The following is a 17,147-nucleotide window of genomic DNA, read 5'->3' as shown; positions in this document are numbered from 1 at the left end:
TTTAACCTTGATTACTCTCCGGTTCACTGTCACCCATCTGTCACCCAGAAGCGTAGCCAGGCTCGATTTCTCAACGAAATCGTTCCTGTCGCGCTACGGTTGGACCCTTTGCCAAAATGAGCTTTAACCGAGAATGGTCTCATGAAGTTTCGTACCATTGTTTTCGCAAAGCAAGTAGCGGTGAACCATTGAGCAATCGAATTGTAGCGATATACTATACCTTTGCATCACATGTGAACGATTTTAGTGTATTAGGCTAAGAAACGTGCGCTTCTACAGCAGTGCATGTGCAAACGAAACAGGTATATCGAAATAAAGCTGCTGTAATTTATTGTACTATTGAGTATTGAGTACTGAATTTCCAGACTGAAAGACACAGACTTTTAAGGCATATTAAAAAATAGTGTAAAACCACATTTCACAACCTATCTTCTATGCTCTCTCCATTTGCTTTTCGCATTACCAAAACCAATCGAATAGCTGTTGCACAGCCTCGTGCAAAATTCCATGCAAGACAAATGCCATGTGAGAGCGCAACGCAGGGATTGTCAACCCATTTTTAAATAAATGAACGTGAGTTGCACAAGTCTCTTCTCTCTACAATGCCTACTCAGTGTTGGGCTGGTCGTGCTGGCATGGTTAGGTCACCAATCTGTTTGCAGGAACCTTGCTCCAGGGCTTTCTTCTACCTCCGACTGGTTTAGCTGCCACTAAAGCCAGCCAACGATCTCGCCGTCGCTGACGAACACCTTCCAATAGGTTGCCAGGATGACCAATAACCGCCAAGGATACCAGACTTTGGGGAGAAAAGATGAGAAGATGACATGATGGCATAACAAAAATAATCGCAACGACTGGACTGGTAGTCTCTGGTCTGGACTGGTCGCCTCCGCCAGTAGCAAGGACTAATTATCCGGCTATGTGCTAGAAATAAGGCTATATAGCCTGCGCGATATTATGAAAGAAAAAAATAAATAAACCAAATTGTAAGACTTACGGATACTCTTAGCGAAATTTAGAAACATATTATCATTTCATATCATCACCAAAAACTCCGAGGCCAATCTTATGACAATGGGAGCAACATGGCTGGAAAACGTAATGGGGCCCAGGCGTAATTGTTGGAAAATTTCATGCTCACTATTTAGCACGCCGTATTCTACACATAGCCTGAAATTAGTTGAAAGTCAAACAACTAATCTTTTGCCAATGATGACAATTGGTCATTTTCAGGAGGTCAAACAGGAACACAATTGATCTAGCTTGGTTTTTGTTGAGCGAGATACCCAATTTCACTAAAGCGACCTTCTAGGTCAAGAATGTTATTTCTGGCTTACTAGACTTAATTTTACCACGTAGCCGGACAGTCAGTCCTTGCTACGGGGGATTGGTTCGGATTGGATTTTGGACCGGTAGTGTCGTGTGAAAACCGACATTATCTTCTGGTCCTAATAACATTCCTGGCTACATCTTAAAGCACTGCAGTAATGCCTTCGCACCATTATTGACAAAAATCCAGCGGCGTGGAAACACGCTAGAATGGATCCACAAAAAAGTAACTACAGTGGCATCGTTTCTCTCTCTCTCTGTGCCTGCGCTAAGGTAGTCGAGCAGGCCATTTATTCGCCATTAGTCAAGGCTGTATCGAATTATATCTCCCCTTCTCAGCATGGCTTTATGCAACGACGTTCAACAACTACAAACTTGGTGGAGTTTGTTAGCTGCTGTTTGAGGAATATGGATCGTGGATATCAAGTCGATGCCGTTTATATCGACTTTCAGGCTGCCTTCGATCGCATCTCCCACGACATTCTGCTCGGGAAATTGCTAAAATTAGGCGCTCCTGATATTTTAATATCTTGGATGCGATCCTATCTGCTGGATCGTATCTACCAGGTGGGATTCGGATCCGATCATTCGTATACGTTCACCGGCACGTCCGGGGTTCCGCAGGGTAACACTTTAGGGTTCCTGCTTTTTCTGATCTACGTGAATGATCTTTCACCGATCCTGCCTGTGAGATCATATTTGATGTATGCTGATGATTTAATCATCTTTACCACTGTCAAGGATGCAAGCGACTGTCAGCGACTTCAACAGCTGCCTACGGTGTTTGGTGATTGGTGTGACAGAAACTCGCTCAAGCTATGTCCGAACAAATACCAAACCATATCTTTCAGTAGAGCCAGGCACCCGATCAGACACAGGTATGTCATCGCTAACATGCGCATCGTGCATCCGTGATCTCGGGGTCCTTCTGGACGATAAACTCATGCTCCATGATCATGTTGAAAGCGTCATTACAAGAAGAAACCAGGCACTAGGACTCATGATGAAAACGTGCAGTGAATTCCAGGATTCTAGGTGCCCGTTTTGTTGCGTCATTGTACGCACGATATTGGAGTACTGCTGTGTTCTCTTTCGGTACACGCTACCATCCGCCTGGAAAGCATTCAACGCAGGTTCGCGTTGCGTCTTCTACCGTGGACAAATCGTGTACTTTCTGATTACTACATGTTTTCGATTTTAAATTGTCCACGTCATTGTTTAGAGAGCGTCTTCGATTCGTTACTGTCTAGTATTTAAGTACTATTTAAGAATGTTGTCCGCCAAGGTCAGACAAATTACTAAAAAATAATAATAATAATAATAAATATAATAATTAAATAATATGCGAGAAGATATCGTTGATAATTTACTCTAAGCTAGAAAAACGATTAGCAGGAATACAAGTTAAAATAGCAAACTTACTTACTTACTTATCCGGCGCTACAACCGCTTCGTGGTCTTGGCCTGCTGCAAAAGTCCTCTAAACCGCTCACGGTCGAGCGCCATCGTCTGACCGGTGTCATTCTCATGACGTGACCAACCCACCGGAACGTACGCGTTGAATGCCGTTTCGTAATTTTCCAAACAATGTCGAACGAAAAAATCAGAAAAACACAGAAGCAATCCCACAGAAAAGGATTGCGTGATTGCTCACTTTCAAATGTTCCTCCAAAACTAAATTAAGCATTTCAACTATTCGCCGGCGAACCGATCATTTGAATAGCTTTGCAAATCTGAATGATGTTTTCGCTCGGTCAAAATTCTTCACGGTTCATGTCCAAACTAAAAACCGTTGTTGCTGAAGATGGTTTGAGTCGTTGCTAGTTTACTTTTCCTTTCGTTGGAAAAAGAATTCCTTAGATTTTGCATTCGATCCATAGCCAAATCTACATTATTATAATAAAGGCTTGTTATTAATCAATGTTTAGCTTAGACGGTTGCTTTTCTATAGATCATTAATAGACATGCATTATTTTCTATGGATCACCAATATAGTTCGAAAAACTGTCAGCAAAACAGTTTCTGTGGCCCGCTCCCGTTCTCTCAAGATATCGATTTTTTGTTTCTCTCGCTCCGCTCACTTTGCTCTGCTCAAACTCACACACCGCGTCCGCTACACGAATGTGTACCGTTTCTGTATCGTTGTTTTGATCCATCCGACCAAATCAGTAATCTCGGTTGCTGTGCTTGTTTTTGTCCGCGAACTTTAGTAATTCGAGCTTTCGCGAATCATAGAACGGTAAGTAAGCCTGCAAACGACCGAACACACCTGGAGTGCGAAACATAATCGATGTGAAATAGTGAAATTGTGCAATTTTTTATCCAATTTTGACAGCTCACGGTATTCTGCTTTGCCCGTACCTTTCTGTACGTGTGTATGTGCGATGTTTTTCTCGCACTTCGATATGCACTCGCATACTCGCTCTCCCGCTCTGATGCAATATTCTGCTCTTGGTCCCTCTCTCGCTTACTCTCATTTCAGTTAGCCAGCTGGTTCGGGCGGCAATGGGCCAAGCAATAAAGCAGCAACGCGGGTGGGAAACATTGCATTCGGAACAGATCTCAAAAACTTGCGCCTTGCAAACGCCGTGGTCGTGGTCATAGTTTGTCAGTCGATTGATATACCCGTGGCTGAAAGCGAACCCGCAGGTCCACTGAGTGTGCCAAGTGGTCGTCGCGGTCGGAGTGCGTGCGAAGGACAGCAAGTGCGGAGTGCCGTTCTGCCAAAAGAGTGAGTGTGTGAGAGGAATAACTAGGGGGGGACTAACGTTGGTGTCGGTGTGTATCTTAGTTTGCGGGGTGGCCTTACGTAATTTCTCTACCATCAGAACTATCGCGAATTTATCTGCTTAACGACTCTGCTATCTCGTCGACCAAGGCCAACGTACCTTGTTTTCGAGGCCGTACCATGTGGAATATTCTGCCCATTCGGGATCGGGATTCGTTTCGTTCGCTATACTAAAGTCCGAATTCTTTCCAGCAAACGTCGAGCAAACTGCGCGGTTTAGTGAAAAGCGACTCTCGCTCGTAAACACCGTGTGCTTTTAGTGTATTTCCGGTCCGAGGAAATCGTGCTATATCAACTGCAGAAGCACACCTTCTCGCTACAGTAAACACCGCATAGCTTCGATCGATCCAGGGAAATTCCGTACCGTCACGTAATCGCGTGAAAATTATCGTCACGAGAGCGCACCGGAAGCAGTAAAACTTGCCGCCGAGCCAGAAGTAGCTTCAGCAACACAACAACAATGTTCACCGTTTGCAAGAGTGCAGCAGGGGCAACGCTGGTCGCCAGCCTGCAAAGGTCAGTTCAAAGCATCATACCCCGCTCAAACAATCTCATCCACACCCGAACACACCCACCAACTAACCGACCCAGCTCGATTGAATGGTTTAGAAACCTATTGTCAGCCAGTAAAAGAAGCAAATCGAGCCAGACTGCCACCTAACGAACGTAATCGAGGATAGGTTCTATTTTTGTGTGGCCAACACATTCGATAGTTCTTGCACAGATCATCGATCTGCAACAAAACTTACATTTCCTTGCACTTGGCCAACTCTTTTTATTTTTCTTGGACCTTTGAGCACCAACTCGTAAGTTGGCTCGGTCTACTCATGTTGGCACTCTCTCACTCTAATCACTTTTACTCTCCTGAAAAACATACAACCCACCGAATGCACCTACGCCTGGTGCTAGTGAAATAGTGCACGGTTGCATATAATTGGGAGATATTTTCGGTTTCGAGGCCTTGGGTTATAAAATAGGAAATATTACCAGAAAACTGTTTCGTTCGTTAGCTTTCATGAAGAATTTACGGAAAGAAGTTTTGTTTAAATGATTTTTGCAAGAATACCATTGATAAACTCGCGTCTCATGCGTTTATATTAATCTTAAACTTAATAAATAGACAACTCGCAGATAGTGTAGGCAGTGGGAGTCCTTCCTGCTCAAGTGAGTCAACAGTGATTAACATCGACAGCTGAACATTGTTAGCGCTAGACCAGGCAGTGTGATTTCAAGTATGTTTATACAATATTAAGCAACACTCTACCATACTATTCTATTGATAGACAGATACTTCCCCTTGAAAGGTGTAGGTGCAATGGAATCACTTTCAGTATCGTATGATTTACAGTACAATAGCATTCTTTTCTGCAACTATGATCATGAAATTTGTAACACACATCGATAGAGCATTAGTGCAGAGTGAGATAAGGAAGGTTTAGGAGACGCCGCATAATCGGATGCGATGTCAAATAGGGTACTTTTTCCATACGACTATCAACGTTTTATTCAAGCAATCAGATAAATAATGAAAACTCCCCCGGCAACGCACTGCCTTGAATGCACATCACAACAAACTTGCGGCAGCTCCTTCTCATTCTCCATCAATCTCTCGCACTCTACACTGCTAGTTATATGCAATCTATCTTTTTCGCGCCATCTCATTCATTCCCCTTATCTTAAGATAAAGAACATTTGCTCACCTGTTCGTACGATTATTAACATTATTACGCTTCACCAAAGATAGCATGTGTGCCAACCTATGTGCATGTGTTGGTTGACAATGCAGTTCATATCGCGATCTGGCTTTTAATGCCCAGCATTTTTAACCCTGTTGTTCTTGCGTTGTTGTCGTTGATTCCTTTACATGCACTTTGTCAGCTATTATAAATCAGCTGACTACGAACAAAGCGTAGCTAAGTGTCCGTTCGTCTGTATTAGTACGGCATACAATGCATTATCCGTCTACTCAAGTCCAATCGGTCAATAGGCTGGTTTTTGCTGCTGTACCGCTTATCTAAAAGTCTCTTGTGTGCGATGAAGTTCTGCAATGTGCTCGTACAACAATGCATAAACTGATAATTTACTTTACTTTATGAATTATTTTACTGTAAAAAAAAACCTATTGCGGAAGGACACGCAGTTTTTTTTTTTAACAAACTGAGCAACACTTTAAAAGAAGGTATGGTAATTATAGAATGCCTATATTTATCCACTGACGTCATCGGAGTGTGCGAAATATTCGATTGCTTGGATTGGAAGGAGAAAGACGCGACACAGGAATCATGTGTCGTTTGTTTGTTGTTGCTGGTTTTACGAGGAAGGAGGGTGAAATTTAACATCTTTTCAAACAATTCACACCACAAGTAGTCGGAGCTTGATGATTAATTGCCATTGTTATGCTTTCAATTGCACTGACGATGAATTTAAACATTTAATTAAATTCATTGCCGACAACTGCCGAATGAGTTGCAAAGCGAGGAAACCTTTAAGCTCTTTTGTCTGACCTGTAAACCATGGTAAGAGCATAACGAAAATCTTGATTTAAAATTCCATATTATTGATTTATTGATTGCTGTATAGTCATGTAAGTATACTATAAATGCATTAAAGAGGGTTACACGTGCATTCAAAAATCATTACCATTATCATTACTACTAGTCAGTTTAATACAATTTGTTCACTATATTTATCATTTTCTATAAAGCTTTTCTTATACTTTTGACGAAATGAATATTTGTCAGCATGATAAGACAATCGCCCTGGCTACAACGTCGCAGTGTTGATCAACGTGTTTAGTTGATTTCGCCATAAAAGCTCATGGTCACTTGTGTTGAATGCTAAATTAAATCATCATAAATTTGTTTACTGTCCACATGCGTCCCCGATTTCATGAGTCTGTTTCTCACTTCTCCGTAGGTATGGTGTGCGCGCAATGTCCTCGTCGGTGGTGCAGAATCCGAAATTGGGCGAATTCCCGCTCGAAAATGAGCCTGTACTCGCATACCGGAAAGGTTCAAAGGAACGCAAAGAACTGGAGAGTGCACTGAAGAAGGCGACGGCCAAGATGGAAGACGTGCCGATCATTATCGGTTCGGAAGAGATCCGTTCGAAGGAGGTTCGCCACCAGGTGATGCCACACAACCATAAACACAAGCTGGCTCAGTTCTACTACGCCGACCAAAAGCTAGTCCAAAAGGCGATCAAGACAGCGACGGAAACGCAGGTCAAGTGGGACCGCACACCGCTCGACGAACGTATTCGCATCTGGCAGAAGGCTGCCGATCTGATGGCCGGCCCGTACCGACAGGAACTGAACGCAGCTACCATGCTCGGCCAAGCGAAGACGGTGATCCAAGCGGAAATTGATTCTGCGGCCGAGTTGATCGATTTTATCCGCATGAACACGTACTATCTGAAGGAGGCAGCAAAATATCAACCGATTAGCGAGGATGCGAAGGTAACGAAGAATTCGATGCGGTTCCGTGGTATCGATGGGTTCATTGCCGCCGTCAGTCCGTTCAATTTCACTGCCATCGGAGGTAATCTGGCGTACACGCCCGCCCTCATGGGTAACGGTGTGCTGTGGAAGCCGTCCGATACTGCCCTGCTGTCGAACTATGTCATTTTCAAGATTATGCGGGAGGCCGGCGTACCACCCGGTGTGGTAAACTTCGTGCCCACGGATGGTCCTGTATTTGGCGATACGATCACGGCTTCGCCGCATCTGGCCGGTATTAACTTTACCGGTTCTGTTCCGTAAGTATATGTCGACATTTAACATCTGATACACCAAAAACCCTGCTTACAAACATTGCTTTCCATTCACTGCAGAACGTTCAACCGGTTGTGGCGCCAGGTGGGTGAGAACATTAACAACTACAACAATTTCCCCCGACTAATCGGCGAGTGCGGTGGCAAGAATTATCACTTTGTACATCCGTCTGCGGATGTCGAGTCGGTGGTAAACGGCACGATCCGGTCGGCGTTCGAGTTCTGTGGCCAGAAGTGTTCGGCCTGTTCGCGTATGTACGTGCCCGAATCCCTGTGGCCGAAGGTGAAGGACGGTTTGCTAATGATCCGTGACACACTGAAGGTGGGCGACGTGACCGATTTTTCCAACTTTACTTCGGCGGTCATCGACGACAAAGCATTTGCACGCATCAAATCATACATTGACCATGCTCGCAGTTCCAAAAATCTAACCATTCTCGGTGGTGGCAAGTGTGACGACAGCAAGGGCTACTTCATTGAACCGACAATTGTGCAGACAACTGACCCAAAAGATCGTATTATGACTGAGGAAATCTTCGGCCCGGTGCTTTCGATCTATGTGTATAAGGACAAGGATCTCGATAGTGCCATGAAGCTCGTCGGCGGCTCGACCCGATTCGCGCTCACCGGTGCTGTGTTCGCGCAGGACGAGTAAGTGTGATTGATGTTTTTTCACGCGAGCCATTCTCATCAGCACCGGTATACTTCCTTCTCCTTCTTCTTTTAGAGCATTCCTCAAGCGAGCTCTGGACGAGTTCAAGATGACGGCCGGTAACTTCTACCTTAACGACAAATCAACTGGCTCCGTCGTCGGTCAGCAACCATTTGGTGGTGGTCGTATGTCCGGCACGAACGACAAAGCCGGTGGTCCGCATTACGTGCTCCGGTGGGCTACACCACAATCGATCAAAGAAACGTTTGTACCGCTGAAGGACATCGACTATCCGTACATGCGCGAGTAAGCGCACCTTTAGCACCTACCCGTTTGGACACGGTGAAAGCTGTTGCAGATGTTCTTTTGTTTATATGAGATGAATGATGAATCCTTCCCGCTTGTGCCGGGTGAGAATATGGTGTCAATTTCTGTACATCTCGGATTTTCCGACTGGTTTCTGTAACTTACAGGCATTGAAATGCTTGTCAGTCGATTGATTGATATGTTTTACATGTATTCCGTGTACTACTAGTGAAGTAGTATCATTCACAGCAACAAGCAGCAGGATCTGGGTTTGTTTGTTTTTTTTTTTTGGTTTTGCTTACTATCACTAAGGTAATTCGCGTTGAACTCTTTAAATTGCCAAGCTTTCTCACGCGGCAGAAGATATTGGAAGGATATTAGTCATGAAACTGACAACCGGTTGTAATGAAATATGCAATTCATAACGCAAGACCACTCGGTTCCGAATACAATTTGACAATACTTAGCTTTGTGCAACCGACGCGCAGCACATTGTTCCCGCTGCGACGGCTCGTGGGGTGCAATAAGGATGCATTCGCATTAAGCTATCTCCTTTCACACGGCTCCGATATATAATCGTCGTGATATTTTTTTCTGTTCTTGTTTTATTCCTTTCCTACCGGTTCACGCCGCAATAAGTGTGATTTTAGTGTGTGCTCGCTAGGAAAAGGTAGTTTTATAGTACTTGTTGATCATGCTGTTTTTCTTTTTTTTCGTTTGGAGAGCTCGATTCCGGCGGTATGAATCGGGCTCTTGCTGTGATTATTAGCGCGAGCCAATCCGGTTGCGGATTAAGTATTACCGATGCACCACTAATGGCATACATCGGCCATCGATGACATGATGTATTGTAGGTAAAGAAGTGGGTGCGTACTGGTCTGATGAGAACGAACGAGATACTACAATTACCCTATAACCTAGATGCGCGCCATTTTCTGACCCGACCACCTTTGATGTAGCTCCACTGGCTATATTTAATCATCAGCCGCAACATAAAACCAAATCTCATACACCCAAATCATCTATATACATGTATATGCGGCTGCAGTATAGCGAAAACGCGTGCGGCGGTTAGATGAAGTGCAAAACAACGTGCAAGGAAATGAACGACAAGCAACAAGGATCCGTTAGCTGCTGCATTAATATGGCCGTTTGATGACTGTATGAAACAAGTATCATAAGCGTAGCGTAAGAATGAGACAAAAATTATACTGAACGAAAAAAAAAGAACACACACACACACACACTAATAAGTTAATAAATGTTTTAAACATGAAAGAGTTGCAGCAATGCTGTGTTGTGAAGAGACAAGTATCACAAAGTTTCGTTTATGCGCACTTAACTAAACCAAATCAAAGTAATCTCCTCCCATGCCCCTCTAGGGAAAACGAGTAGAAACTTACTTCTTACTTACACACCTCCTGTTCCCCCCCCCCCCCTCCCCCTCCCCTTCCTTGCGAATACTATTAATTTCACTACTTCTTCTCAACCCGCTTGATGGGGATTGAATGTCAAAGAGTAGTTCTGGTTCAATTAAATAAAGACGTCATTGATCCGATGTTACCACTTGTTTCAAAATAGTTCACACATTCAAGGGCATTCTTCCGTGACAGTGTTTTTCGTTTTCGCTCCGGTAAGCGCGGAATACAACAACACTGCCGTGACCAGGATTCGAACCTGGGTTACTACGGCCACAACGTAGGGTCCTAACCACTAGACGATCACGGCTACAGAATGCTCGATACCAAAGAGAAAAATGGCTTTATATGTATCTATTATATGTATGGCTTTATATATATCTTTTATATCGAAATTTACACTTAACCATTCAGATAAAGTAAAGCCATGCAAATATTGATAGTCATTGCCATTATCAAAGTCCTACCACTATCACTCTATGAACTGGAACATGATTGTCATTTTATTTATAAAACCAGTAAATAACACACGTATAAAAAACACATAAAAAACTCTGTGCGTCGGCCGGGAATCGAACCCGGATCAACTGCTTGGAAGGCAACTATGCTGACCATTACACCACCGACGCTCTGCCCATTACGTGCGCAATTTTCGAGGCGGATCATGCCAGGAATTTCATAAAAAATACTTTTATGCTATTTGCTTAATCGGCCGTTGCCGATCGACCACCTCATAAGTCTCAAAGCGGATGATGGTACCGGATACCCGATTATGTTCGGCTAACTAATTTCGGTATCGCTTCGCTACCTCATCAATAAACCACAGTACAATTAAAATTTTTAAATTACTTATATTTTACGTTCCTTTAACACTAAGCAAACAATTGAATACAACAAAAAAGACGCATCGCTCATTCCGAAATCGAATCAAGCTATCGTTAAAGTGATGTGATGTCTACATTAAACAAAAAACAATATTCGAATAAGAATATTAAGTGTGATGAGTAAACTAAAATCAGAACACGATACGATTGCTCTCCCTTCTTATTTGGCTCAATGCGTTTAATCGTTAGCTCAGTTTGCGAGCTGTATACACTCCTTACTTCCGTTGACTTCCGAAGAGTAATTTGTGTGTGATGTCAAACTGTCCGTTACCGTCTGTCTAGTGAAAGGAGAGGGTTCCTTTTTGCAAGTTAAGATTTAACATGAAATAAACTTATTTTGGATTTTTAAAATGACGCAGTGGTAAATACAAAAATTGATCGAATCCGCAACCCACAAAGTGGGTTTTATCAATAAAGAAAGATGAGCTTAAATTTGTATTTTACAGTTTTGCGCAACCCCACACCAATGCCGCATTACCATGTTGCTACCACATAGATCTGAAGACATATGCAATTTGATTTTCGCCACCGGCTCTCTTCGCTGGAAACATTCACGTCGGGATCCTAACGGCGGAAGCTGGTTTTGAAGCCCTTCATCGAGGACAACACTTTGGCCATCATTGGAGCCTTGCGCGGTTTCGTCGGTTGGAAAACTGTAACGTATCGGAAGAATCAATTAGCACATCATTTTAATTTTGTCTAACCTATGTTTTAAACTTGGCTTACCTTGGGCTTGAGCATTATCGCGCGCACCGGCCGCTACTCGTAGCCGTGCATCACCGGCTTGTGTTACGTTACCCGCCTTAAGGGCAGCTACACGTGCCGCCGGAGAAACAACCGGTGCTCGGGCCGTGCCGTATTTGACCTGTTTGCTAATCACACTTCGCGGTGGTTTGACGGCGGAATCGACGTACGCTAGTTGCGTTTTGCGAATCGGAGCCGCCGCCTGTTCTTGTGAAAGCTTGATGTTCTGCGTAAGACTTCTCAGCTTCGCGTCGCGTTCCTCGGAGCAGCGCTAGAAATAAAACGAAATCACACACACACAAATAGAACCCATATCAACACGCAAAGAGACGCATTCGCTTACCAGAAACATTTCACGCCACGTTTCCAGCTCCTCCTCGTTACGTTGTTTTGATCGGAACGTGCGCTTGCAGTGTAGCTCCCATAGGACATCGCTATCTTCGACAAAGTGCGGATTAAAGTGCTCTAGGTGAAGTAGTTGGGTCGGATTTGCTTTTTCAAGCACCGGTTTCAGGATGTAAAACGGTATACCACCTGTCGCGCCTATCTCATAGACGTGATCCTGCAGCAAACGAATGCACAGCTCGTACAACGTTGGTATTACACCTTTCGCGTTCGTCTTCTGTCCGGAATAAACCTTCGTACGCATATTTTTGGACTGCATGCTCTGACCGAGGGCCTCTTCTTCGGTCAGGGGACGACCTTTACCGCGACCGCTCTGTCCACCCAAAAACACACACTCCATCACGGTCTGATTCAGAGGCATCGGACGATAGTGGGGCGAAATCATTGGAAGCGATTCCACGATTTCCGAAGCCTCGGGAAGCGGTTCCAGTTTGACATTCTGTGAAAGAAGCTCCGAAGCCGTCGGTAAACCCCCGTTACGCGCACCAGATGTAGATGAGGAGGAAGAGGATACTCTTGCATGCTCTTGTTTACTTCTCGAGTAGGACGTGTCACTATCTCGATGATTCGACGATGTGGAAGCGGGGGAAGATTTCATTACGGTCACTTTCACCTTTTCCTTGTTACTACCGGACGGTTTTTTCTTCGATCCCGAAGGCATACCGATCATGGCAAGTGCATCCGCAAAGCTAGCCCCCCCGGAACAGTCAAGTCCATCGTTACCATCCTCACCGAGGGAATCGTCATTGTTGTGCTCTTGGTTTGATGCCGGCGACAACCGAGACTTATCTTTCCGTCTCGATTTTGACTTAGTTTCCTCCGATCTTTCCCGTGATGATTCCGATTTATCGTGATGCCGCTTGGAAGAGGAGGAATATGATCCAGATGAATGTCCCTTTGATTTTTCCTTCTTTGAATGTGATGATGAGGTAGAAGCTGATGCATGTGGCGATGATGATGAATTCCCCTGCATAGTGCTATTTGCACTGACATGATCGGTTCGATGCTCTTTGCGAGATCGTTTCGATGAGGACGCCGCATCCATATCGGCATAGTTTTCTTCCGATGCGTGCCTTTTCGAACTACCATCTGCGCTGCGCTTCTCCTTTGACCGATGTCGGTCTTCTTTATGACTAGAATCTTTCCGTGCGTGACTACTACTGCTATTATTACTGCTACTACCGGTACCATGATCGTTTGTGTTGCTGGTGCTGTGATGCTTTGAGGAACTGCGATCTTTGTGTCGGTCACCGTCACCGTGCGATGATGATTTTTTTGCCGATCCATGATGGTCCGTCTTGGAGGAGGAGGACTTGTGAGATTTTGACTCCCCTCTACTTGATGAGTGTCGATGGTGGTCACCTCCATCATTCTTTCTTTTATCGCCCCTATCGCTTCTATCATCATTCTTATGTTTCTGTCCACTGCTAGAGCTGCTGGATGCTTTGGAAGTGGACGTGTGATGTTGATTTCGTGAACTATCGTTAGAATGTCGCTTACTGGCAGCACCACTGTGATGGCCACTCCACTGACTGGATGTTGCTCTATCTTCCGAACTTAACTGAGGTTCCGGTTCCATTACACGATGATGCATCACATAGTGAACTTCTGGCTGATCCGTTCGCTCATCCGATTCTTCTCCATCGCTATTGCTGTCGTTACCTTCTGCTTCAGCGCCAAATTCCTCTGAAACGCGGAGCTGTGGCTCACCATAGGAATCTGCAAAACAAAACAAAGCGGCATTAACGAATGTTATCCATTATTATTATTACCCGTTACAATTCTCAATCAATAATAGAGCTCAATTATTAACGTGGGACATCGCAACAGCGCATTGCTGCATTCAATCAACAAACGCAACTGATGTGCCAGATTTAACCGTTCAGTGTTAACTGTCGAATGCAATTTATCGTGTACCAGTACAATTCTCAATATTGATCCATTTCACATACCATCCTGATCGGTATTGTGATGTGATCCCCGATCGTCGTCGTCGTCGTCTTCGTCGTCATCGTCATCTTCATCGTCATCATCAGCCAACGAACGATTATGACCGTCTTCTTCCTGATCACTCATGTCGCTCCGTTGTTGACCATCCTCATTCTGACGTCCTTCAGAGTCCGCACCTTCTCCGTGTGTGCCTGCGTTCGCAGTATTGTCATCCGATTCTTCCGCAGCTACCATCGCTTTCCACTTAGTAACGAGTGCTTTGGCCGCAATGCCCACCTCACCGTCGTACTTCCGGAGACTGTTGACCGTACGTCCAATGCCGGTATCTTGCAGATGTCGAACGGAGATTGGTAGCTTGTACAGCTTCCCGATGCAGTGTACAATCTTTGGATGAAAAGAAAATTGAGCTATTAATATTAAAGCATTACTTCTATCAACTATTACTAAAGATTATTTCAATGTTCATTTAGATCAGCTTGTTTTAGTTAACACTTCTAGTAACGTTCTTTACGTGTGCAAAGAACAGTCGTAATTACTTATTTCTTACAGAAACAAGCCTCTATGTAGACCTCTAACATCACGTACTCTAAGAAAGCAAGTAAAGACGAAACACGTTGTTATTAGTAACGTTTGTAAGCATCGTAGAAGCGTAGGTTCCGGCTATATATCAGCAAGCGAAAAAGGCAACGTAATTATTTATATTGTTGTTGGAATGGCTTAAAGAAACTTCGAATTCCTATGCTACATGAAAATGACAAATTTCCGACTATGTTATCTTTCACGTTGTATCGCATCTTAACATTCCGTGGTTTATGCGGTCAAGACACGATCACTAACCACATGGTGAGGGTGCTTGTAATGGCAATGTAGCTGCCTTCTTCTTCACGGGTGCATTTTGTGCTTCGGACAAAAATAACTGTTTGTAAAGGATAATTGGGACAGATGGGTCGAACGTGCGGATTCATTGCAGGTAGCCAATTCGGCAAACCGATGCAGAAGTCATGTCGGTGTTTGAAGAGCAAGCAGGCGCAGGGGTATTTGTACCTATCTCTGCAAGGTGTAATGAATTTACTTACCCTGGCCGTGTCATTTAACGACTTGTTGATGCTGGCCTGGTAGTGATTGATGATATCCACAATCGACGACATTTTGTCCAACCAATTTTGATACTTTCCTCGCGTACGATGACGATGGCGGTTTTTCCTCTTTCCTTAGGGGTGTTCGTTCGCAGTCGATAAGCTCTTGTGCCCTCTCCTATTTACCTTTGCACGATCTCCTCTGACTTCTGGCTCTATTATTTCAAGCACACAAAACCAAGCACACATCCACACGCTGTAAAGCTTAGATTATATACATACACATGCAACTCTGCACACAGGTACGTACGGTAAACGGCCACTATGCCCTTTTTGCAAGGGTTTTGGACCGACCCGTGATGCTGTCCTTTAAACTATTCAGATCAATCGTGGACATCCGTCGGGAGCGAACCAACAAACGACACACAATAAAGCATATTCTTACATCCTACTGCAATGGTGGTTTCTCTCTCTTTCGCCCTATTTCTTTTTTAATCCCAAGGGTTGGTTTACACGTTTTCCTCTTCGCTGCATAAGTACAGCATAACTGCTATTTTCCAAGTGCTATAACTGCTCGTACGCACGCATATGCGTAAACAAGAGCATATGTACGCACACACACACACAGATACACACACACACTAAGGCAATGCACACCTGGTTAGTGTTGCCTAGGGGAAAATCGCTTGCCAACACATCGATCTCCGTCAGCTAAAATGTACTTTCCCCGAATGAAAAAGCGAATGAAAGAGGTCGGTTTTCCCGTACCGTGGCCGTGAAGGGTGACTAGAAACATTTGCACAGTGCATTTGTCAATTGGTACACATTTTAACGATGACTTTTCACTCACTTTCTAGCACTACAAGTCACAACCAGCCATTAACCGAGTTGTGTAGAACCGTTACGCAATTAAATTCACAGCCCTGCAGACTATTACAGCACGGACGATGTTGTTGACGGTCTCGGGTTGCTTAGAGGAATTGTTGTTGATTCTGCGATTTAATTTTCACCAATTAGAAGGTCAACGATAACGTAAGCAAAACGACACAAAATATGCTGCTAACTTATCACAGCAGCCAACATACACACTGCTCGATACGCCATTCCTGCTTACGTTCATCAGCTGAACCGTGAATCGGCACATGTGTGCGTATGTTTCCGAGGCGAGTGAGCTGTCAAACTTCGGCTTATCATTGTACCACTACCACCCGCTGATCCGACATTTAAAAAGCTAAAGCGTGCTAAGCGTGTTAAAGGGACACCCACTAAGTGCTTGCGAACTTTGGGATTCCAAATAGCAGAGCTTTTTTAAAAATAGCAAACATACAATTGAATTTCACATAATTTAAATGTATCGCACAGTACCCGTCAATGTTTGGAACAGTTCACATTAAATTTTAAAAACAGATATTGACGTCCAACAATGGCACGAGACCACGTCCTCTTGTACACCCTGTACATGTGGCTGTCAAAAGTCAACATTGCGAGCGCGCGCCTCCGTGTGTGTGTTGTTTACGGTGTTTGTTTTGCTTCTTTTTCTACACCGGGGTTCGTTGCTCGCTCTGCCAATGATCATTTTCCCCGGTGCGTGACGTCATTACCGAAACCGGCAGTATCGAAAAATAGAAATCCCCTCAATCGATCTCACGTACACACACACACAGGTGGCCATCACCTTTTCACGCACCTCAAGCACGCTCCACGTGGGGTTGGGTGGTTGAATGGAAAAGGACATGCATTAGGTGCGGTGCGGTGGATATCAACACGCTCACCATCATCAGTCGTAGCGGACATAAATTTCGCAGAAAACGCTCCCGCACGGTC

At 44.3% G+C, this 17,147-nt stretch overlaps 2 protein-coding genes and 2 non-coding genes across 4 annotated transcripts; 1 reads left to right on the top strand and 3 right to left on the bottom strand.

The window, feature by feature from the left end:
- Window positions 1-4,577: 4,577 nt before the first annotated feature.
- On the top strand, window positions 4,578-8,850 carry LOC128710290 (delta-1-pyrroline-5-carboxylate dehydrogenase, mitochondrial). The gene is made up of 4 exons (XM_053805340.1): window positions 4,578-4,633; window positions 7,034-7,873; window positions 7,949-8,539; window positions 8,616-8,850. Exons 1-4 carry the CDS (start codon window positions 4,578-4,580, stop codon window positions 8,848-8,850), a joined length of 1,722 nt encoding a protein of 573 aa, XP_053661315.1.
- Window positions 8,851-10,502: 1,652 nt separating this feature from the next.
- On the bottom strand, window positions 10,503-10,574 carry Trnah-gug (transfer RNA histidin (anticodon GUG)). Its single transcript has one exon. It is a non-coding gene; the product is annotated as a tRNA-His (tRNA).
- Window positions 10,575-10,821: 247 nt separating this feature from the next.
- Window positions 10,822-10,893, bottom strand: Trnag-ucc (transfer RNA glycine (anticodon UCC)). Its single transcript has one exon. It is a non-coding gene; the product is annotated as a tRNA-Gly (tRNA).
- Window positions 10,894-11,712: 819 nt separating this feature from the next.
- LOC128706951 (transcription elongation factor B polypeptide 3) lies at window positions 11,713-15,398 on the bottom strand. The gene is made up of 5 exons (XM_053801895.1): window positions 15,324-15,398; window positions 14,250-14,631; window positions 12,236-14,016; window positions 11,875-12,163; window positions 11,713-11,801 (listed from the first exon to the last, which is right to left on the bottom strand). Exons 1-5 carry the CDS (start codon window positions 15,393-15,395, stop codon window positions 11,713-11,715), a joined length of 2,613 nt encoding a protein of 870 aa, XP_053657870.1. The 5' UTR covers window positions 15,396-15,398.
- Window positions 15,399-17,147: the final 1,749 nt, after the last annotated feature.

The sequence above is a fragment of the Anopheles marshallii genome, chromosome 2, assembly GCF_943734725.1.
Source record: "Anopheles marshallii chromosome 2, idAnoMarsDA_429_01, whole genome shotgun sequence".
Taxonomy (NCBI): Eukaryota; Metazoa; Arthropoda; class Insecta; order Diptera; family Culicidae; genus Anopheles; species Anopheles marshallii.
This window is presented reverse-complemented; position numbering and strand designations above follow the sequence as displayed.

What these genes read in the sequence shown, in the direction of transcription:
- LOC128710290 (XM_053805340.1), top strand. Translation starts at nt 4,578, where the DNA reads ATGTTCACCGTTTGCAAGAGTGCAGCAGGGGCAACGCTGGTCGCCAGC. An exon ending in CTGGTCGCCAGCCTGCAAAG is followed by an intron (nt 4,634 to 7,033) that starts GTCAGTTCAAAG and finishes ACTTCTCCGTAG; the next exon opens with GTATGGTGTGCGCGCAATGT. An exon ending in AACTTTACCGGTTCTGTTCC is followed by an intron (nt 7,874 to 7,948) that starts GTAAGTATATGT and finishes CATTCACTGCAG; the next exon opens with AACGTTCAACCGGTTGTGGC.
- LOC128706951 (XM_053801895.1), bottom strand. Translation starts at nt 15,395, where the DNA reads ATGTCGTCGATTGTGGATATCATCAATCACTACCAGGCCAGCATCAAC. An exon ending in CGTGGCGTGAAATGTTTCTG is followed by an intron (nt 12,164 to 12,235) that starts GTAAGCGAATGC and finishes TTTTATTTCTAG; the next exon opens with CGCTGCTCCGAGGAACGCGA. An exon ending in CGATAATGCTCAAGCCCAAG is followed by an intron (nt 11,802 to 11,874) that starts GTAAGCCAAGTT and finishes GATACGTTACAG; the next exon opens with TTTTCCAACCGACGAAACCG.